At 36.9% G+C, this 24,994-nt stretch overlaps 1 protein-coding gene across 2 annotated transcripts in view; it reads right to left on the bottom strand.

The window, feature by feature from the left end:
- ANAPC1 (anaphase promoting complex subunit 1) overlaps positions 1-24,994 on the bottom strand; it is a 102,317-nt gene that overhangs the window by 50,294 nt on the left and 27,029 nt on the right. For both annotated transcript variants that reach the window (XM_082672633.1, XM_082672634.1), the window contains exons 15-25: positions 24,070-24,210; positions 23,438-23,498; positions 21,299-21,486; positions 10,580-10,654; positions 8,296-8,564; positions 6,895-6,986; positions 5,938-6,086; positions 2,904-2,982; positions 2,470-2,506; positions 2,318-2,388; positions 247-425 (exon numbers count right to left, since the gene is read on the bottom strand). In XM_082672633.1, the coding sequence (XP_082528759.1) occupies positions 247-425; positions 2,318-2,388; positions 2,470-2,506; positions 2,904-2,982; positions 5,938-6,086; positions 6,895-6,986; positions 8,296-8,564; positions 10,580-10,654; positions 21,299-21,486; positions 23,438-23,498; positions 24,070-24,210 (1,341 nt within the window). The remainder of the gene's footprint in view (positions 1-246; positions 426-2,317; positions 2,389-2,469; positions 2,507-2,903; positions 2,983-5,937; positions 6,087-6,894; positions 6,987-8,295; positions 8,565-10,579; positions 10,655-21,298; positions 21,487-23,437; positions 23,499-24,069; positions 24,211-24,994) is intronic.

The raw sequence follows: 24,994 nt of genomic DNA, 5'->3' as shown, positions 1-24,994 counted from the left end.
ACTCGGCACTTGTCCTGACTCAAGGCACAGAAAGGTCCAGGCAAAACAGAGCATTCACAAAATCTGTTCCCATGTTCGACTTACAATTAATAAGATTTGTCCAATTTTAAACCGTATCTAGCATATAATATAAAAGATAATCTGATATACACACTTGCAAAAAGACTTAAAGGAAAATGGAGAACATTTCTACTCTGACTTTATTGAGGCTAAATCTGAATATGGACTTTCCATATTGATACTCACAGATTTCCCTTTGGGCAAGTTTCCTTCACAGGCCTGCTTGGAAAGATCCTGACGCCCAATCAACAGGCAAACAGCTTCTGGCCAGTCTGAAGCAGGCTGCTCCCGACAGTGATAAATCGCATCTCTGATGGGAAGAGCAATTCCAAAGGGAAGGGTTTCCAAGTCTCTTAAAGCGAAACCTTGTGGTGAAAGGAAGGGAGAAAATTTTTCACTTAGACTTACCACTGTTCCAATTATTCTCTGAGTGAAGTTAGTAAACTCTATCCTAACAAATAAGCAAGAAATTGATTTTATTCATCTTACTACCAGACCAGTGTCTTGACCTCAAGGATGAGTATAAAATTTTGTTTTAAACAAAAAATTCCTAAAAACTTTAAGAAAAAGACAAACAATCCAATAGGAAAAACACGAAGTACAAAAAGACATTTCCCTAAGAGGAAACACAAATGGTCAATAAACATATGAAAAGATGCTCTATCCAATGAATGATCAGGGAAATGTAAATTAAAACCACTAGAAAATAAAAGTTCACACTCATTTGACAGACACATATTAAAGTCAATCGATACCAAGTGTTGGTAACTACATAGAGCAACAGTAATTCTCTTCCACAGCCAGTGGTGGTGTATACGGGTCCAACCACTTTGGAAAACATTCAGCACGTAGAGTTAGGTCCACCCCTACGGTCCATCAACAGACATACAGAAAGTTGTGCACATGGCACCAGGACATAAGCATTAAAATATTCATTAGTAATGTTTCATTATGGCAAAAAAGGGAAGGGAGGAAAGAGCCCAATTGCTATCATCAATAGAATGGATGAATAAGTTGTGATATATTCAAGCAGTAGATCATACAGCAGTGAAAATGAATGATCTTCTGCTACATGAGTCAACATGGATGAATCTTTAAATAATAATATTGAGTGAAGAAAATAAGATAGTAAAAAAACATGTTTATATTTATATCTATTTACATAAAGTTAAAAAACATATAACACTAAGCAATATATGAAGTGATAAAACTCAAAAAAAAAAAACAAAAAAAAAATGACAGAAGGTAATACAAAATTTAGGTAGGGTACGGTACAGGTACTTTACCTCTAGCGATGGGTGTATGAGAAAGGGAGGCCATGCAGGAGTAGATCCACAGGGCTTTCTACTACACTGGCAATGTTTTATTTCTAATGGTGGGTGACCAGGACATCAATGTTCATTTTATTATTATTCTCTAAATACATTTTATACACTCTTATATGTACACCATATTTCATTTAAAAAAACTTCAAATTCTCAGGTTAATTAATTTCTTTGGTGATAATTTTCTAAATTTTGTAATATTATACATTATTTATTAATATAGAAAGTTGATCAATTATTGAGGTTAAATGCTATGTACTATACAAATGAACAGAACTCATATTTTCAGCGTAAGTGTCTCATCTGTAATACTATATGACAATTATTGCAATTGTCAAGGAAGCATACACAAAAGTACAGGGAAAAACTAAGTCATTCAGAACATTCCCTAAATAAGAATTCAGAAACATCCTGTAATATTCATTAAAGCATTACCTTCTAACATACTACTCTATAACATTCTCCTTTTCTACATTTTCATATCAGTAATATTTTTAAAATTTTTTATAGGAAATTTTAGTATTTTACTCAGCTTAAAACCTAAAGGCACAGGCTTAGGAAGAGAAAATAAACTCTTTTCCTTCCTTTCCCTTGTCCCAGGTGAATCTGCCTCTTGGTGCATAAAATCCCTGGCCTGTATCATTCAAAAGCATACCCTGAAATATTTACACATTACTTTTAGATTTTGCCAGAAATACTCATTTCTGATAGCCCAGATATTAGTATAGGGAAGCTGTGAGACTGGCAGGGAAAGGAAGGGTGGCTTGATGGGCCATCATCTCCATCCTGTGGGATCCTTCGGTAGAGCGAGAGGCCCTCCCTTCTCACGCCTTCCAGCTCTAGTGAGCTCTGAGGACGCAGGGCCTACTTAGGAAGGAGAGCCCAGGGAAAGGATTTCAAAGACACATGAAAAGTAACAAAGACCACCTTACCTACATTAGTCATCCAGACGACTAATCTCTCAGCTAGACTAGAAACTGATGTAGAATGCCTGAAACTAAACCTATAAGAGAACAAACATGAAGTTATTAAACACGAAGTTATCAAACAGACTGTGTAAAAGCAAAATCTGAATAGAAGTCACCTGTTCTCCTCTTGCTCTGCTTGTGACTTCTGTGGGGCTAAAACAAAACGAGACTTTATTTTGATAGTTATCCTGGTAAAGGAAACACATAACATGCAGAAAACATTTGCAAATAAAAATTCATTAATAAACAAATGCTAAAAAATAATAAGCAGTACTCTGGCAGGCTGGAAAGTATAATCATTTCCCTGGGGCTAAAACAGTCCTTTTTAGACACACTGAAAATGTAAAATGTGTTAGATTTTAAGCAAACTTGGTCTCTAAAAGTCAGATGTGGACTCCAGACTAAAACGGTGCAATTATGTCACCTCTAAAATGAAGCAAGACATGGCCTCTGAAGTACACTTGGAAAATTTTTAATTTTTTAAATTTCAACTCTGATATCAACATCTATAAAAATTTGTTTGGGGAAGCTTAACATTAGACTGACTTACCTATACTTATTCTGGATAAATACTGTGAGGATTCATCAGAAACAGAACTTTCATCACCAAGTATGTAGAGTGCAATACTCTGCATAAGGAGAAAGTTAACATTTTTTAAACTATTGGGGCATAATTACATATAGGAAAATTCACCCACTTTAAATGTACAGCTCTGTGTTTTGACAAATGTTACACAATCATATAACCACTACCACAGTCACGATACAAAATGCCTGCATCACACCAGAAAGTTCCCTGTGCCCCTTGGAGTCAATCCGCTCCCTCCCCTACACCAAGCAGTGGAAACAACGCATCTTTTTTCTCTCCCTAAATTTTGCCTACTCTACAATGTCATGCAAATGGAGTCATAGAACACGGAGTCTTCTGTGCCCTACTTCTTTAACTCAGCACTCCTTTGAGATTCATCCACGTTACTGCATGTATCAGTAGTTTGTTTCTTTTTACTGCTGACGAGTATTCCATTATACAGGTGTACCAACCTTTGTTTATCTACTTATAAACTGATTGACATTTGGGTCATTTTTGGTGAGGTACACCCTAACTCTCTACCCCTCTAGGCCTAACCCTTCTCTGCTTCAGCCTTCAAAGTTCTCATTTGAATACTTGCTACTACCACTAAGATCTAAGTCTGCAGCTTTTTTTTTTTTTTCCTGAAAGAAAGTAGCAGTATGAGCTTATTAAAATTTCAGCACAATGCTGGAGGATCTTCAAGTCCTACATTCTAACCCACTGCAAATGATATATTCCTAAAGCTAGCTGACATCATATCTAACAAAGATATAATATGAATATCTACAAATTGACTACTATTATTTAAATTGGAGGCTGAACAACGCTGGCTTATTCATATTTCTCTAGCTCCCTTTTGGGTAGATATAACACTGAGTCTAACCCATTCAGCAGAGTTGGACAGGACCAATATATCTGGTGATTTCACCTGAATGTTTCCACACAAGCAGCAAGGAATGAAAAAGTTCTAGGATTAAGCTGCTCTTAATACACTGTGAATGTATTTAACATCACTGAATTGTACACTTAAAATAGTTAAAATAATAAATATTATGTTATGTATAGTTTATCAGCATTTTTTTTTTAAAAGCAGATTACCATTCTGCGTGTCAATTTCAGAGCCACAGGGGGTTCTGAAGCCTTTCTCAACATGAAGCAAAGCAGAATGCAGAGTAAAGGAAAAGATGGGTGGGGAGCAAGGACATTCATATACTCCAGTGACATCTGGGAGAGGAGACAAAAGATCTGGTTCTCTTCTAAGTCTGGGAAGGCTCCATCTCCAGAAAGGTCCACAAAAGACCTGTAGGCAGGCTACTCCAGTAGAGGGACCAAGAGAAAGGAGTGTGAAGGAACTCACCTTTGCCCACACCCTCTGGTTCTATTTGAGGGTCTGATCTTGGATTACCTATGTATTAACAAAATGAATTAATTTTTAAAAATAAAAATTGGGGCTTCCCTGGTGGCACAGTGGTTGAGAGTCTGCCTGCCAATGCAGGGGACACGGGTTCGTGCCCCGGTCTGGGAAGATCCCACATGCCGCGGAGCGGCTGGGCCCATGAGCCATGGCCGCTGAGCCTGCGCATCCGGAGCCTGTGCTCCGTAACGGGAGAGGCCACAACAGTGAGAGGCCCGCGTACCGCAAATAAATAAATAAATAAATAAATAAATAAAAATAAAAATTATTTTATTTTTAAAAATGCAAGTAGGATTTTTTGTAGCTATGGACAGGCTGATTATAAAGTTTAAATGAAAAGGTAAAGGAATTTAAATAGCTAAAACAATTTTGAAAAAGAAAAGTAATGGAAGGAAAAGTCATACTAACTAATTTTAAAACTTACTATAAAGCTACAGTAATCAAGAGTGTGTGGACCACAACACAGATCAATGGACCAGAATAAAAAGTCTAGAAACAGACCCACAAGAATGTGGTCAACTGATTCTTAATAAAAGTACAAAAGAGAAAGAATAGTGTTTTCAACAGATGCTGTTAAAAGAATTGACCATCCAAATGGAATAAAAATCTCAACATAATCCTCACATCTTATAAAAATTAACAAAATGGATCACAGATCTAAATGTAAAACATAAAACTGTAAAACTTCTAGAAGAAAAGTGGAGAAAATCCTTGTGACCTAAACAATGAATTTATAGACATGACACCAAAAGCACAATCCATAAAAGAAAAAAAACTGGATAAACTGGCTTCATCAAAATTAAGCATTTTTGCTTCACAAAGGAAACATTAAGAGAACAATGGAACATGACAAACTACAGGAAAGAATACTTGAAATCCATAGATCTGACAAAACCTCATATCTAGGAATACTCAAAATATCACTAGCCATTAAGAAAACACAAATTAAAACCACAATGAGATATCACTACACATCTATCAGAATGACAAAAATTACAAATCATGACAATACCAAACACTGACCAGGATGCAGGGAAATTGGAACTCTCACACATTGATGGTGGAAATGTAAAATGGTACATATACTCTGAAAAACACTTTACAGTTTCTTAAATATACATATATCAATCTTAAATATATACTTACTATATGGCCATCAATCACACCTCTGGGTATCTACCCTAGAGAAATGAAAACTTTTGTTCACACAAAAAACCTGGACATGAATGTTTACAGCAACTGTATTCATAATTGCTAACAACTGGAGTCAACCCAAATATCTTCAATGGATGAATGGATAAACCAATGTGATATATCCACACAATGTATAGCTGGCACTCAGCAATTAAGTGTAACGAACTGCTGATACAGCAACACTTGGATGAATCCCAAAAGCATGAGGGAATTTTCTGAGGTGGGTGATGGAACTGTTCTGAATCCTAATTATGGTGGTGATTACATGAACTCTACATTTGTTGAAATCCTCAGAGCTATATACAAAATGAAAAAAAAAAGTTAATTTAACTGTATGATAATTTAAAAAATTATACTGAAAGAGAAAAAGAAAAGAACAAGTTTGGCAACACTTTGAATACATACCAAGACTACAAGTCTGCTTCTTTCACAGATGATGGGGAGGTAAGGATAGGGTGGCATTCCTTCACCCTTCAGACAAGAACTCACCCACTGATAAATACTTGGTGGCTCAGAAGTAAAAAATGATGGATGATGCATAAATCCTGTTTGTCCTTTAAAATTAGACAAATGTTTATAAAGATACATTAATACAATACTGTTTTATTCTAAAGGAAAAATAATCAACAATATCTATCATTTGAAAACTATCAGAATAACATTTTTCCATAGTCTCCAAAATGCTCCATGTTTTCTGCCACAGTAAGTAACTGACCATATTATAATATGTGGAATTTAATTGACTAATATTTTATCCAATCCTGGAAGGAAATTTAGAAAATTCTTGTGTTCAAGGCATATAAAGAATGTAACCAAAAATTTCTGCCCTAACCCTAAAGATGAGAAAACAGACAAGACACCCAGGATTGTGCTCTGTTTTAACAACTGGGCCCCAATCCTGAGTCGCTTTAACTCGGGGTCTAAGACAGTACAGTGGTTATGGAAATGTTCTGTATCTGTACTGTCCAGTATGGCAACCACTAGCCCCATGTGGCTACCGAGCACTTGAAACACGGCCAGTGCAACTGAGGAACTGAATTTTTAATATAATTAACTTAGATAGCACATGGCAGGTGGCTACTAACTGCGCAGCACAGGACAGCAGCGCACCCTTGGCACTGGAAGCTCTAAGCTTTTGCAAGGCAGAAACTTAGGGATGAGTAACATTTTCCCCCTACACTGAAGAGATTATGGCTTACTACAAGTCAGAGATCGAACACTACAAACTAAAATCTGCCTGGTGGAAAGACACTGCCCCTGATTTAGAGGCCAATGGTAAGAAATATATCCTCTGCTATTCACCAAGAAAAATACAAGCAAATGTCACTACATTGTTCAGAAAACCTTTAACAGCACACTTACCTTGATCAATTGTACACACTTGTCCAGTAGTTCTGACAAGTGCTGGGTAATCTCTATAGTAATGATCTACATAAGCCTCCAATTTTAAGTCCCTAAAACAATAAGAACACATAAAAAAGAAATAACAAGGAAGGTATTATAGCACTTTCCTCCCAAAGAGTTAGAAGGACTCATCAGTTGAACTTTTCAATTAAAAAAATTTACTTATGAGAAAGAAGACAACCAGATCTAGAGCCTCTGTATTCTATTTCTGGACTTTAAAGTGCCCAGTATGACAAATGGAACCCAAACTCCTTTTGCCAGATGAATTTTGTGGATAAAACTACTGTGAAAACACTGTGGTCCATTTTCTCCTCTTTTAATTTATTAGCTGTGTGACTGTCAGCAAGTCAACTCTATGAATCTCAGTATATTTTCTTCTAGAAAATGGAGAAACACCAGTTAACTCACTCTCAAGTTTTTAAGATTAAATAAGATAATATGTGTGAGAAATACTTTACAAAATGTAAAACATTTTACAAATGTTACCTGTTTCAGAGAGCCATGATTAGGGTTTGAAAATCATTTCGTTACAAAAGTATTTTCATCATAGTAATGATTCATCATTAAGAGAAACTGACCATCAATTAAAACTGCCATGTCTCAGAAAAGAATTTCAGTATCTCAAGGAAGATAACAGAAATTAGAAAACATACTACAACCTTAACACAGAGGTTGGCATTTTAATTCAAAGTTAACTTTCTTTATCACCAAGGGTCACAAAGGCTCAAATAACACGTAAGTATGACCTTCCCAGTTCAGTGTCAAACACAAGGTGCTAGAAAGGCTTTTAAAAATATTATCAGAACAATCTTATTATGGATCCACTACGAGAGCCTGAAAGACGGGGAAGACCACAGACTGAGACAACAAAGGAATAGCAAAGACAGCCCACGACTAGCAAACGACACCTGTTCTTAGAAACAAACTTGAGCAAGTTTCCTCATCGCTGAAACAGGGATTGCAATACCTACTTTGACAATTCCTACATGTAAATTACGATTTTGTTCGCTGTAAACACTATCTGAACATAGGCATTACTATGAAAACAGCAGGTGTCATTACAAACCTTTCACCACAGTCATCGTGTCAAAATGAAAGCTGAGCAGGTCATCCTCACCGTGTAACACACTCCGGTGTCTTCCCACTCATCTTAGGACAAAGACCAGCAACCCCAGCATGACCCACAGGCCCTTACATAGTGGATACCTTCAAACAATTCTGTGGTTTATAGAAAATGCTGTGGTTTGTTGAGACGGTAGATTTCAGAAATTTATTTACAAGCTTCCTATATGATATTCATGTCTAAGATCAAGTCAGCTAACGACCTCTTGAAGTTTCTAATCTACAAACAACATTTACCTTGCCAACTGAACGAGAAGTTCAACAAGTGAACGAATTCCTTCTCCCATTAGAGTGTTCAACTTAAGCTCCTCATAGACCAGGTGAAGAACAAAAAAAATTGCAGGTATGTGAGTGAAAAGAAGTGTAGAAGAGTCCAAACTGAGATTCTGTGACAAATCCTCATCCTTCGTCTGTGAAACTTCCAAAGGACTCAAACATAAAGATCGATTCAAAAGATGAGACTCAACATTCTGGTGGTAGTCTGAATTTAGTAAATATTCCCAGTCCTGAGAAGAATAAAAAGGATATTAACTTTTTAAATAATCCCTCCTTGTAATGTCATCATTAAAAAAGAAAATCAAATTCACTTAAAACAATTCAAGTTCCATTTTCACATTAAGTTGTTAATAATATGAAAAATCACAATGCTGAAAAATTAGAACCAACACTTCAAATAGCTAAGCAGTTTCCAGGTGCCAACAATAAATATTAAGACAAGACACCTTTAAAAACCACTTGAAAAAATGTAGTCACGCCCTTTTAGGGAAGAGACTTTGGAAGAAAAATCCTACTACCTAGGTAGAGGTTGAGAGAGAAAAATTTAAGATTATCTTAGGCAATGTCTTATGAGGCAGAAGTAAAGAAGGAAAGGTGGGAAGTGTAGATAGGCAGGTATAAGGACCACTACATTGATTTGGGTTTTAGTAAGAGGAGAGGTCTACTTGTATCCAGCTGGTATATGTATCTTTCAATGTTTATAAGATGATAACGCTAGTAATGTGCCTAATAGTCAACTGAATTTTATATTCAAACTGTGCTACACTTTACAAGTATTAAGTGTGTTTTAGTTTCTACTTGTGATTTATTGTATTGTGTTGAGAGAATGTGGTCTATGGTTTTGTCACAACTTGGAATTTATTGGTGCTTTTGTCAGGCTTAATACAGTGTGTTATTCTGACTTAAAAACTCTTGGAACAGATATAGAACCAACCATAAAAGTAAAAAATTTATAAGTTAGACAACCAAAATAAAAAATTCTGCTCACCAAAAGACACTGTTAAGCCACATACTGGGAGAAAATATTCCCAAAATACACATATGACAAAGAATGTCATATCTAAAATATATAAAGAACTTCTACAGCTTAATAAATATTTTTTTAAATTCAATTTAAAAATAGGTAAAACACCTGAACAGAAACTTCACACAAACATATGTAAGTAGCTAATAAGCACATGAAACAGTGCCTAACATCATTAGTCATTAGGGAAAGGCAAATTAAAACCTCTTAGAGAAACTGCTTTCCACATATCCAAATGGTTAAAAGGAAAAAGACTGACAGCAAATATTGGCCAACTCATATATTACTCGTCAGTGTTAACATGGTATAACCAGTCTGAGAACCAGCAATGACCCAACAAGTTGCTAGGTATTTAGCCAAGAGAAATGAAAATATATGCCCACAAAGACTTATTACTGAATGTTGGCAGCAGCTTTACACATAACAGTCAAATAACGGAAATGGGCTAGATATCCATCAGCGGAAGAATGAATAAACAAACTATGGTATATTCATACTACCCACCAATAAAAAGGCACAAACTACTGATATCTGCAACAACATGGATGAATCTCAAAAGCATTATGCTGAATGAAAGAAACCTTATGCCAAAGATTACATACTATATTCCTTCATTTATATCAAATTCTAGAGCTGGCAACGCTAACATATGACAGAATTCAAATCAGTGGACGCTTTGAGAAGAAAGAAATGATTTACAATGGCACGAGAGCTTTATGGAATAATGGAAATGTTTTGTTCTTGAGAGGAGTGTGGGTCACACGAGTGTGCATTTGTCAAAATTGATCAAACTGCATACTTAAGATCTGAGCATTTCATTTATGTAAATTAAACCTCAATTTTAAAAGAATGTTTTCAAACAACAAGAATACACCCATGGAATCTGATATGTTTGAAAACCTAAATTAAAGAAACACTGCCTAAAAAGGCAAATGCTGTCACTTTAGGTGATCAATTGGCAGTAAAACATCTATAAACCCAAATTTAAATCACACAGCATTATGTATGTTTAGTAATTTTTAGATGATCATTAAAGACAAAAGTGAATAAATAGCCACAGAAAATGTAACAGGTCCTGTCCTTCAACATAGCTGTCATTCAGTATTAAAATAAGTAAAAGGTGTTAGAAATACATGCAAATCAACAGGAACATTACAAATGTGGGGGACCAGTATAATACTCACAGATTAATTTTTATTAGCAAGAAAAAACAATGCTTACATCATCAGATCCTGTCTCAGAAGGTCTTGCTTTTTTGGGTGCAATGACTGGGGAAAGTGATCCTTCAAAGTCGAACTGGAAGATAACCCCAAAAGAGAAGACAAAATCATGTAAATTTATCACTGACAACTGATCAACTTAAATGATTCTGAAATCAGTTCTACCAATTATGGAAACTGAGGAATGTCACCAAAACTCATTTTCTCATCTGGAAAAACATGGCACGAAAACCTTTCTTCTAGGATCATTGTGAAGATTAAATGAAATCATCTATGTAAAGCACCTAGTCCAGTGCCTGGGCTCACAGGTACTGCAATGGTAGCTTCCTTTCCTCCCCTACTTCTCTGATGACACAGATCTTCACTCCACTGGTAGAAAGAACAGGACCATTAGCTATACCCAAAATATGCCAAGTCTCAAAGAATCAACCCAGTGTCAGCCAAATGTCAGAACTTAGCAGACATTTATTTAGAGTCTGTCTACAGTGACAGTCTAACAATTCTATGGCAGAGATGGGTAGCTACTCTGCAAAATCTGTGTTCTCCTCTTTCTCCTGGACCCACAGCCACGCTATGTATCCCTGCCCCCCTCACAGTTAGCTGTGGCCCTCTGACAGTGTGATTATGAATGAAAGCAGATGTCACCACTGCCAGGCCCAGTTCGTGAAAACCTCCCATTCATGCTCCCCTAGGCTCTTTCCCTTGCATCTAGCATCAACTCTAAGGCTATCTTTGAAGCCTCACGTTGAAGACAGATGCTCCATCAGCCTGGGTCCCTAATAACCATGAGGCCTGTTTACCTGCTAAATACTGTTATATGAACAAGATACACATTTTTATTGTGTGTGAGCCATTATATCTTTTGAGAGCTTTCTGTTATAATAGTTAGCCTATCCTAATGCAGTTACATAAAAGCAATTTTCTGAAAGTTCAGTCTTATTCAATTCCCTCTGGCATAACCTTTGCCACCTGCTACTTTACACAGGCACTGAACTACCAACTAATCAACCATAACCCTATAAATAGCAATAGCTGTTTTCCTACGCTATAAAAACTTACATATTTATCAATTAATCTCGTTCATCTGAAAGTTTATTTCTATATAAAAACTAAACATAGATAGCAATAATTTTTAAAACTGAATGTTTAAATATAAAACTGCATAAAGTACTTTTTTAAACTGAATAAAGTAATTTAAAAAACTGATCAAGAGAACAGGTTTTCTTGTGAAGCATTTAAATAAAACACAACCCAACTTACATACAATATTATCAAAAAACAAAAATAACAAGAGCAAAATCAAAGCAACAGATGAAATGATAGCTATCTTACCTAAAACTTCAACCAAATATAGCGTACATGTGTGCACGCGCGCACACACATAGTCTTAAGTCCCACAGTCAGAAAGAATGTCCCAGCTATGGTTATCAGGTTCATTAAGACCTGGAGTTATGGGAAAGGACAGTGGAGATTGTCTGATACAGATACCTCTTTGTGACATATATGGATCTGTCTTATTTTCATTATTTTAATATGTCACAGGTTAGCCAATCCTGTTATATAATTCTGTGGATCCCTGACCTTGATCTATCACAACCTGGATATAAAATATTCATTTATCTGCCTTCCCCTAGGACAGTCAATTCCATGAGAGGAACTATCTGTCTTCCCTAATGCGTATCTGAAAAGCCTGGCTTCATGCCTGGCCCACATCAGGGACTCAATATCTATCTAATGAAAATATGAGCATCCCAAAGGACAGAACAGTTAACCCTAGATGCAACCACTCACAGAATGTAAGAACCAAAAAGAAATGTCTGGCCCAGTCCTCTCATTTAACTAATTAGTGAATTAAGGAAGGCCCAAAGAAATGCCAAAATCACAGACCTAGTCATTGGCAGAAATTCGGTACTCTACCCTCCACTCTATTACTTAAATGAAAACAAAAAAGAGATATATCTGGACAAAGCAAAATAAAAACCATTTGCCACTGAGGACCATTTCATCCTGCGCTTTGACGGCGAGGACAAAAGACAGCAGGGTTTAACTATGCAGTCCTACAAATAAATGTCAGAGCTGATTTCCTCGTTCCTTCCTTTAGGGCTATCATGCAATAAGTAAATCAAAGAATCATGTTCTTCTTTACAAAAGAAAAAAACTGTGGGTGCTCAGTCCTAACCACAACATGGAAACACGAGGGGGCACTGGCTCTCTGCTAGAGAATGGGGCACAGTGATCTGTATTCCTCAACAAGTTCCACAGGACAGTAACATACAAAAACTACAAGAAGCTGAAGTGGACTTATTCATATTGTAGAAATCCTCGGTTTCTATAAGGCACAATTTTTCGATATTTAATAAAGAATGGAAAAATCTGGAATGAAGTAGCATTCATGCAATTGTTTGGAATAAGAAAATTGTCCCTATTTTCCCAGGAAAATTTTTCCCAAGGAAATTGCAGAGGGCGATTCTTTCACATGATGCAACAGACACAAAATGTTAAAATACTTCATTCAGGTGGAAAAGGGCATTCATTCAACAAATGTTCACTAAACAGCCACCTATGCCAGGCACTACTGTAGGTCCTAGAGATAGAGTAGTGAACAAAACCAAACAAAAATCCCTGCCCACACAGAATTTTCCTGTGGGAGGAGAAGAGACACACAAACAAAATAAATAAAATATACAGCATATTATATATAATTAGTGCTAAGAGGAAAAAAAGGTAAAGGGGATCATAAGGGGGGCATGGAGTGTAGGTACAATTCTACACAGAATGGACAGGGCAGGCTGCACTGAGGTGACATCTGGAAAAGGCCTCAGCTTGTCTTGTCTGAGGGAAGTCATTTTCTCCAGGGGTAACAGCAAGTGCAAAGACCCTGAGGCAGGAACATGCTTGGTGTGTTCAGGGGAAACAATGGAAACCAGCGTGGTGGGGACAATGCGAGCAAGGCAGGGATGAGTAAGCAGTAAAACCAGACGTAAGAGAAGCTGGGTCACATGGTGTCTTGCAGGCCTTTGGCTTTTACTGAGTAGGATGGGAAGGCACTAGAGGGTTCTGAGTAGAGGAGTGACTTGATCTGACTTTATTGGACAGGATTACTTTGGTTGCTAGGGTGGAGAGGAGAATGAAACAGGTAAGCCATGAAATGCAAGTCAAAAAATAAAAACTATAGGGGGCTTCCCTGGTGGCGCAGTGGTTGAGAGTCCGCCTGCCGATGCAGGGGACATGGGTTTGTGCCCCGGTCCGGGAAGATCCCACGTGCCGCGGAGCGGCTGGGCCTATGAGCCATGGCCGCTGAGCCTGCGCGTCCGGAGCCTGTGCTCCACAACAGGAGAGGCCACAACAGTGAGAGGCCTGCGTACCGCAAAAATAAATAAATAATAAAAACTATAAATGACCAATGAGAATTTTAAAAAGCCATTCCCATTTACTTATACAGAAATAACATAATAGTTCTGAGTTGGCAAAGGTTCACCCCACTCAAATAATCAATGTGGTGAAATGGGCACCTTTAAATGATGCTGGTGAAAATGTTGATTGCACAACCCTTTTTGAACATTACTTGACCTAGTAATCCCTCTTTTAGGGTTCAGTTCTTGGGAAATGACGAGAGATGTACAGATTTACATATAAAAGAACGTTTGCAAATTACTCATAAGAAAAAAACTGGTTCAACAATGTTCAGTTATTAGCCATTAATCATGATAAAACCACATGGTAGCCTATAAAATGAAGGGGGTTTTTTGAAGAATTTTTAATGATATAGGAAATTTTCATTGATATCATGTCTATCTATAAAGCAAAAGCAAAACGTTTAGAGTGGCTGTCTCTGAGTAGCAGTATTTTCCTCTTAGTTCCTCCATTTTCCAAATTCTCCTCAGTAAGCATGTATACTTCCATAATAAAAAAAAACAAATGATTTTTTTAAATGGATTTGCTGGTATGAAACTAAAATGTATAGACAAGTACAGCTGAGTTACCTGGAGAAAGGTAAGTGTGTTCTACAGTGATTTCTTCAGAGTGACCCAGGCAAGTGTGTCCTGGGAGTGATCTCCAGAGGCAAAAGGAAATCACCAATACTGAAGACGCTACCCTGATTTTGTAAATAACCTATTAAGGGCCTGGAAGAAAGTTTCTAGGGAGGGAGATGAGGAATGCAGCTTTATATCATTAGCAGACTAGATACTTAGGCTAAAGCACTTTAAATCTCCATCAAATCAAACCTTCCTCCTCACAGACCAAGCAATTGTGTGTGAAAACACAGTCTGGGCTTCAGAAAAGAACATTAAGCCATGAGTCAGAAGATACAATGAAGGCCCAGTTTTGAGCAAATCTCTAGTCCGTGATTTCTTCGTGATTCAGTTTCTTCATCAATAAAATCAAGACTACTACTACTAATCCGAGCATAATTTATAGCCATTTTACAAAGATGAAATGAGAAATAGTAGCCAAAGTGCTTTACCATATTATGAAAATGCAATAATTCTAATTACTAGTAAAATGTTATTAAATAGTAATGATATTTGACTTAAAATGTATAGACACAATAAGCCTTAACATATTCCATTTTGTTGAATGAAGTATGCCCATTAGTAAACTGATATGTTATATACTCTGAATGCTGCACAACCAATTATGCAAACATCACTGGTGGATTTGTTTTTTGGTTTGCTTGCTCTCTTCTTTCTTTCTTTCTTTTTTATTACATTTTTTAATTTTTTTTAATAATTATTTTTTATTTTAATAACTTTATTTTATTTTCCTCTTTCTTTCTTTCTTTTTTTTCTCCCTTTCATTCTGAGCCATGTGGATGACAGGCTCTTGGTGATCCAGCCAGGCATCAGGGTTGTGCCTCTGAGGTGCGAGAGCCAAGTTCAGGACATTGGCCCACAAGAGACCTCCCAGCTCCACGTAATATCAAACGGCGAAAATCTTCCAGACATCCCATCTCAACGCCAAGACCCAGCTCCACTCAACGACGAGCAAGCTACAGTGCTGGACACCCTATGCCAAACAACTCGCAAGACAAGAACACAACCCCACCCATTAGCAGAGAGGCTGCCTAAATCACAATAAGGTCACAGACACCCCTAAACACACCACCAGACATGGACCTGCCCACCAGAAAGACAAGATCCAGCCTCATCCACCAGAACACAGGCACAACTCCCCTCCACCAGGAAGCCTACACAACCCACTGAACCAACCTTAGCCACTGCGGGCAGACACCAAAAACAACAGGAACTACGAACCTGCAGCCTGTGAAAAGGAGACCCCAAACACAGTAAGTTAACCAAAATGAGAAGACAGAGAAACACACAGCAGATGAAGAAGCAAGGTAAAAATCCACCAGATGTAACAAATGAAGAGGAAATAGGCAGTCTACCTGAAAAAGAATTCAGAATAATGATAGTAAAGATGATCCAAAATCTTGGAAAGAGAATGGAGAAAATACAAGAAATGTTTTACAAGGAGCTAGGAGAACTAAAGAGCAAACAAACAATGATGAACAACACAATAAATGAAATTAAAAATTCTCTAGAGGGGATCAACAGCAGAATAACTGAGGCAGAAGAATGGATAAGTGACCTGGAAGATAAAATAGTGGAAATAACTACAGCAGAGCAAATAAAGAAAAAAAAAAGAATTGAGGACAGGCTCAGAGACCTCTGGGAGAACATTAAATGTACCAACATTCAAATTATAGGGGTCCCAGAAGAAGAAAAGAAAAAGAAAGGGACTGAGAAAATATTTGAAGAGATTACAGTAGAAAACTTCCCTAATATGGGAAAGGAAATAATCAATCAAGCCCAGGAAGCACAGAGAGTCCCATACAGGATAAATCCAAGGAGAAACACGCCAAGACACATATTAATCAAACTATCAAAAATTAAATACAAAGGAAAAATATTAAAAGCAGCAAGGGAAAAATAACATACAAGGGAATGCCCATAAGGTTAACACTTGATCTTTCAGCAGAAACTCTGCAAGCCAGAAAGGAGTGGCAGGACATATTTAGTGATGAAGGGGAAAAACCTACAACCAAGATTACTCTACCCAGCAAGGATCTCATTCAGATTCGATGGAGAAATTAAAACCTTTACAGACAAGCAAAAGCTAAGAGAATTCAGCACCACCAAACCAGCTTTACAACAAATGCTAAAGGAACTTCTCTAGGCAGGAAACACAAGAGAAGGAAAAGATCTGCAATAACAAACGCAAAACAATTAAGAAAATGGTAATGGGAACATAGCTATCGATAATTACCTTAAATGTAAATGGATTAAATGCTCCAACCAAAAGACACAGACCGGCTGAATGGATACACAAACAAGACCCATACATATGCTGTCTACAAGAGACCCACTTCAGACCTAGGGACACGTACAGACTGAAAGTGAGGGGATGGAAAAAGATATTCCATTCAAATGGAAATCAAAAGAAAGCTGGAGTAGCAATTTTCATATCAGACAAAATAGACTTTAAAACAAAGACTATTACAAGAGACAAAGAAGGACACTAATAATGATCAAGGAATCAATCCAAGAAGATACAACTGTAAATATTTATGCACCCAACATAGGAGCACCTCAATATATAAGGCAAATGCTAACAGCCATAAAAGGGGAAATGACAGTAACACAAACATAGTAGGGGACTTTAATACCCCACTTTCACCAATGGATAGATCATCCAAAATGAAAATAAATAAGAAAACACAAACTTTAAATGATACATAAAACAAGATGGACTTAATTGATATTTATAGGACATTCCATCCAAAAACAAAAGAATACACTTCCTTCTCAAGTGCTCATGGAACACTCTCCAGGACAGATCATATCTTGGATCACAAATCAAGCCTTGGTAACTTCAAGAAAATTAAAATCGTATCAAGTATCTTTTCCGACCACAATGCTATGAGACTAGATATCAATTACAGGAAAAAAATCTGTAAAAAATACAAACACATGGAGGCTAAACAATGCACTACTTAATAACCAAGAGATCACTGAGGAAATCAAAGAGGAAATTTAAAAATACCTAGATGTAAATGACAATGAACACACGATGACCCAAAACCTATGAGATGCAGCAAAAGTAGTTGTAAGAGGGAGGTTTACAGCAATACAATCCTACCTTAAGAAACAAGAAACATTTCAAATAAACAACCTAACCTTACACCTAAAGCAATCAGAGAAAGAAGAACAAAATAACCCCAAAGTTAGCAGAAGGAAAGAAATCATAAAGATCAGATCAGAAATAAATCAAAAAAATAAAGGAAACGATAGCAAAGATGAATAAAACTAAAAGCTGTTTCTATGAGAAGATAAACAAAATTGATAAACCATTAGCCAGACTCATCAAGAAAAAAAGGGAGAAGACTCAAATCAATAGAATTAGAAATGAAAAAGGAGAAGTAACAACTGACACTGCAGAAATACAAAGGATCATGAGAGATTACTACAAGCAACTATATGCCAATAAAATGGACACCCTGGAAGAAATATACAAATTCTTAGAAATGCACAACCTTCCGAGACTGAACCAGGAAGAAATAGAAAATATGAACAGACCAATCACAAGCACTGAAATTGAAACTGTGATTAAAAATCTTCCAACAAACAAAAGCCCAGGACCAGATGGCTTCACAGGCGAATTCTATCAAACATTTAGAGAAGAGCTAACACCTATCCTTCTCAAACTCTTCCAAAATATAGCAGCGGGAGGAACACTCCCAAACTCATTCTACAAGGCCACCGTCACACTGATACCAAAACCAGACAAAGGGGGCTTCCCTGGTGGCGCAGTGGTTGAGAGTCTGCCTGCCGATTCAGGGGACATGGGTTTGTGCCCCGGTCCAGGAAGATCCCACACGCCATGGAGCAGCTGGGCCCGTAAGCCATGGCTGCAGAGCCTGCGCATACGGAGCCTGTGCTCCGCAATGGGAGAGGCCACAGCAGTGAGAGGCCTGTGTCCCACAAGAAAAAAAAAAAAAAACAAAGATGTCACAAAGAAAGAAAACTACAGGCCAACATCACTGATGAACATAGATGCAAAAACTCTCAACAAGATACTAGCAAACAGAATCCAACAGCACATTAAGAGGATCATACACCATGATCAAGTGGGGTTTATCCCAGGAATGCAAGGATTCTTCAATATACGCAAATCAATCAATGTGATACACCATATTAACAAATTGAAGGAGAAAAACCATATGATCATCTCAACAGATGCAGAGAAAACTTTAGACAAAATTCAACACCCATTTATGACAAAATCCCTCCAGAAAGGAGGCATAGAGGGAACTTATCTCAACATAATAAAGGTCATATTTGACAAACCCACAGCCAACATCATTCTCAATGGTGAAAAACTGAAACCATTTCCACTAAGATCAGGAACAAGACAAGGCTGCCCACCTTCACCACTATTATTCAACATAGTTTTGGAAGTTTTAGACATGGCAAGCAGAGAAGGAAAAGAAATAAAAGGATTCCAAATTGGAAAAGAAGAAGTAAAACTGTCACTGTTTGCAGATGACATGATACTCTACATAGAGAATCCTAAAGATGCTACCAGAAAACTACTAAAGATGCTACCAGAAAACTACTAGAGCTAATCAATGAATTTGGTAAAGTATCAGGATACCAAATAAATGCACAGAAATCTCTTGCATTCCTATACACTAATGATGAAAAATCTGAAAGTGAAATTAAGAAAACACTCCCCTTTACCACTGCAACACAAAGAATAAAATATCAAGAAATAAACCTACCTAAGGAGACAAAAGACCTGTATGCAGAAAATTATAAGACACTGATGAAAGAAATTAAAGATGATACAAATAGACGGAGAGATATGAGATATATACCATGTTCTTGGATTAGATCAATATTGTGAAAATGACTATACTACCCAAAGCAATCTACAGATTCAGTGCAATCCCTATCAAACTACCAATGGCATTTTTCACAGAACTAGAACCAAAAATCTCACAATTTGTATGGAAATACAAAAGACCCCGAATAGCCAAAGGAATCCTGAGAAAGAAAAACAGAGCTGGAGGAATCAGGCTTCCTGACTTCAGACTATACTACAATGCTACAGTAATCAAGACAGTATGGTACTGGCACAAAAACATAAATATAGATCAATGGAACAGGACAGAAAGCCCAGAGATAAACCCACACACATGTGGTCACCTTATCTTTGATAAAGGAGGCAAGAATATACAGTGGAGACAAGACAGCCTCTTCAATAAGTGGTGCTGGGAAAACTGGACAGCTACATGGAAAAGAATGAAATTAGAACACTCCCTAACACCATACACAAAAATAAACTCAAAATGGATTAAAGACCTAAATGTAAGGCCAGACACTATCAAACTCTTAGAGGAAAACATAAGCAGAACACTCCATGACATAAATCACAGCAAAATCCTTTTTGACCCACCTCCTAGAGAAATGGAAATAAAAACAAAAATAAACAAATGGGACCTAATGAAACTTCAAAGCTTTTGCACAGCAAAGGAAACCATAAGACGAAAAGACAACCCTCAGAATAGAAGAAAATATTTGCTAGTGAAGAAACTGACAGAGGATTACTCTCCAAAATTTACAAGCAGCTCATGCAGCTCAATATCAAAAAAACAAACAACCCAATCCCAAAATGGGCAGAAGACCTAAACAGACATTTCTCCAAAGAAGATATACAGATTGCCAACAAACACATGAAAGAATGCTCAACATCATTAATCATTAAAGAAATGCAAATCAAAACTACAATGAGATATCATCTCACACTGGTCAGAATGGCCATCACCAAAAAATCTACAAACAATAAATGCTGGAGAGGGTGTGGAGAAAAGGGAACCCTCTTGCACTGTTGGTGGCAATGTAAATTGATACAGCCACTATGGAGAACAGTATGGAGGTTCCTTAAAAAACTAAAAATAGAACTACCATATGACCCAGCAATCCCACTACTGGGCATATACCCTGAGAAAACCATAATTCAACAAGAGTCACGTACCACAATGTTCATTGCAGCTCTGTTTACAATAGCCAGGACATGGAAGCAACCTAAGTGTCCATCAACAGATGAATGTATAAAGAAGATGTGGCACATATATACAATGGAATATTACCCAGCCATAAAAAGAAACGAAATTGAGTTATTTGTAGTGAAGTGGATGGACCTCGAGTCTGTCATACAGAGGGAAGTAAGTCAGAAAGAGAAAGACAAATACCGTATGCTAACACATATATATGGAATCTAAAAAAAGAAAATGGTCATGAAGAACATAGGGGCAAGACGGGAATAAAGACACAGACCTACTAGAGAATGGACTTGAGGATATGGGGAGGGGGAAGGGTAAGCTGGGACAAAGTGAAAGAGTGGCATGGACATATGTACACTACCAAACGTAAAACAGAATAGCTAGTGGGAAGCAGCCGCATAACACAGGGAGATTAGCTCGGTGCTTTGTGACCACCCAGAGGCGTGGGATAGGGAGGGTGGGAGGGAGGGAGACGCAAGAGGGAAGTGATATGGGGATATATGTATCACTGATTCACTTTGTTATAAAGCAGAAACTAACACACCACTGTAAATCAATTATACTCCAATGAAGATGTTAAAAAAAATTATGCAAACATTACATTGATAACAACAGAATATCTCAGGAGGAAAAACAATTATCTGTACTTACATTCCTTGTCCATGCTAAGCGGTCTGTGTTATAACCCATCATGTTCATGAGACAAGTCACAAATAAGTTCCACTCTGAGTGATAACTGGGTCCTCCTGGAGCACTGTGGACACTGTACCACTTGACAAGCATCTGAACAGCTACTTCTTTTGGCAGGATAAATTTAATTGCTTGCAAACAAGTTTGTACTATTAAAAGCAAAGATTAATTTTAGTATGCTTCCTATGCATGCATTTCTTTTCCCCTTTTACTAGGAACATTTTTTAATTACTACTATATAAAGGCCAAGTACTATGAAAAAAGAACTGCCATTAAAGAGCCAATGGGATGCAAATCTGACCTAGCCAATCAACTGACACTGAATTTAACAGGGCTTGCGAGAGGTCTCAGGGCAGCTTTGTGATCATTCATTTTGGATCAGAAATAGAGTAACCAAAGAGCTGAGATTACCTAAGACAGAGGTGATTGACATCCATGGCCCTGACAGTTATTAATAGCTCCCCATTTCACTCTCAAAAATGTCCTAGTTTGGACAATAAATTAAAGGCCATTCTAACAAAAACATACAATTTCTACATTAATAAATTCATATAAAATATTGCTTCAATACTTCAATAAATATGTAATAATCAATATATACCTCCTCAAATAGCAATGCTTACTTAGCATTAAAATATGTTCTGAATGATTGAACATTCTGGTTAACCAAAGCTTTATAACTTTTCATTATTTCTGACAGCATTGTTTCTAAAATGTTTTACATGCTCTCTGATCAATCAATACCATGTAAACTATAACTTTCTTAATGACTCAATATCATTAGTATGGCTATCACTTAACAGTGCTACACTGTCATACAGCGACCCCCTCAGGGTGGTAAGGGCTACTGCTATAAAGAGGCCTGGGTCGGCTTTTAGTAGGAAATGGCCCCAAACTGCAATGCTTTCGTATCCTCCCATAATCTCTTTAGAGGATTCTTTTCTTCCCTGCCCACTGGCACTGTCACCAGGGCCCATCCTCAGCAGCATATGCTTTTTCTCATCAATTTGCTACGTGTGTGCATACACAGCAAAGGTTGGAATCAAATGAAACCAATGTTAGAAAACCTAATAATCAAGTTTGTCATGACTGAATCCAAATTAAGTGTAAACCAGATACTGCCTGAGGGGCTGAGGAAAGCTTTATAAGTAAAGTACAAAAACTTATGTGCATGAACTATGTGACTTCTATTTGCTCGAGAGAGAGTAAGATTTTTTTTTAATTAACCTGTTATTTGTTTTTATGTACTTTGGTTAGGCTTATACCTCTTGAGATCACTGGCTAAATACCTTTCAGAAAAGCAAGGCATCTCCATACGAACTCAGAATATCATTTACTACACCAGTGAAAGATACTTCCTAAAACGCACGTCATTCTAGCCCACTTAGCAAATTGCAGAATTCACACAATCTGCCAACGCTCTGCTCTGGCAGTTAGACTTTGAAACTAATAGATGTCCTGAATTTTCTTATATCATACAAGCATTCTTTTCTTAATTTACATTTGTTGGCAAATCTTTTCAATTCCAGTTTTCTTTACTATTCTATGTTCAGAAATATTTTTCACCTAGTACTTTCCAAATTGCATTTCAATAATAATTCAAGCAGACTCCAATTTTATCAAAATACTCCTGAGTGTATTTTTACTATAATGTTAAGTTTTATTCAGTTAAAGGCAATTATGTTAATTTTCAATGTATCTAACAATTGAGAGATATATTTTTGGATTAAAAACCATCAATATGCCAAAAACTATTTTAGTTGCTTGGGCTTCCTTGTTTTTGAGATTTTCTTGCAAGAGGCGTGTCCATACACTGTAATCTCACTGCATGGCTTCTTTTTCATAAGAAATCTCACAGAAGCAGAACTAGCACACACTTCACGGGTTCCCCCAGCCTTAGAGCACACATGGAGCGGGCAGCACAAAGTGCCCCACAGCTCTTTTTTATAGCTTCTCAGCAGAGTAAAAAACTCTATCTCATGGCTTCAAAAACAGCAAAAATTTTTTAAACCCCAATTATTCATGTAAATCAGCAATTACTCCAAATCTTTTAAATCAAACTAAGAACACACAAAAGTGAGGTTTGATTCTTAATCATACCTAATTCAGAGGTGGCAATTTCAGGAATAGTGATCCTAACCATGGAGCCATTACTCAGTTCCTAGGGAAAAGAATGGAAACAAATAAGAGCGAGTAAATAGAATCTGTGCACTCTAAGTCTCTGAATGTCTTAAAAATAGCTGATGCTTCACAAGACTGTCTGTCAAACAAACATGCAATAAAATAAATGAAAAACAAGCAATATTTTTCAAACAGAATTGAATACTTCGAAGTTTTAGAAACAATAAATGTACTTATTTGTAAAACATTTACAAAAATTCTTGTCTTTAACAAAGTGTCTAATTTTCATATAGACACTTGAGTCACCATCACCAAAAGTAAGAGGCTCACTTTTAATAGAAAGACAAAAACCATGCCCATATAAAATTCAACTGATTGAACAGCTTTGTTTTCAATAAATTTTTTAAGAATACATGAACTTCAGAAAAGTTGGCCAGAACTACTTTAAAGTAAAATAGGGCAAAAAAATGACGCATTACAAGAGATTTTAAAAATCACAAGAAACATTTGTTTCCATTTATCACAAAATTCTGCGTTCTGACAAACTTTAAATAACAGCCACAATTCTTGGAAAGTTGCCTAACCTTTTAAAAATAAATATGCATACTTACTAGCGTTACCCTGTTATGGACAGGGTCTCTTATAGAATGAATGTAAGTTCCAAGCTGTTGGAAAGTACAATCCTCATTATAGAGAGAATCATGAAGCTTTGAAGAATCCCTTAGTTCTGGAACTGGGGACAATAGAACAGCCTGTAAAAAGTCATAAATACAACACATGTGAAGCATGTTTTGAGAAATTAAGGTTAAAGAAACTATATATCTTTTTTGCATATGGTCTAGCAATTGTACATAATGATTTAAAACCATTCTGCTCTAATCATGACTAAGTACCTTGTAGCAGACCAAGGTCCTCACCAAAGCAACTAGAAAAAGTCGATAAAAATAGCACATCTGATGCACAGCACTACAAAGCTGTGGAGACTACCTGGACTTGAGGGGCCAAGATCAGGAGAGAAAGAAAGGAATCGGAAGGAGGTGGCCCCAGAGTCTTACAGCACTTGGGATCTAATTGGTCTATCTGCAATCCCAAGATAAACCTATCTAAAACACAAATCCTAACATTCTTAACTCCATGCTCAAAAACCTATAATGCCCTGGAGACTGCATTCGGAATAAAAACCTTTTCATCCTTTCTTTTTCAAGACCATGTTAGGAAGACAGTGTAAATCCTAGCTCTACCATTTATTAGCTGTATGTCGTTAGACCAGTAACCTCCTTGTACCTCTCTACGTGCCCATTTGTAAAACAAGGATTAATATTTTCCTAATAAAGCTGTTTTAGGGATTAAATGAGTTAATACATATATAACACTCAGAACAGTGCCTAGTACACAGAAAACACTAGAAAACAGGTTATTATTATCCCACCCCCTGCCCTGCCTCACCCAAGAGACTACGTGTACTTTTATAAGCGTTCATTCATTCCACAGACTTCTTGAGTCTTCACTTGTATGCTGGGAGATGGAGATACAACT

Source organism: Grampus griseus (assembly GCF_964374135.1).
Source record: "Grampus griseus genome assembly, chromosome: 15".
NCBI lineage: Eukaryota > Metazoa > Chordata > Mammalia > Artiodactyla > Delphinidae > Grampus > Grampus griseus.
Note: the sequence above shows the minus strand (reverse complement) of the source record. Positions and strands in the feature narration are given on the sequence as shown.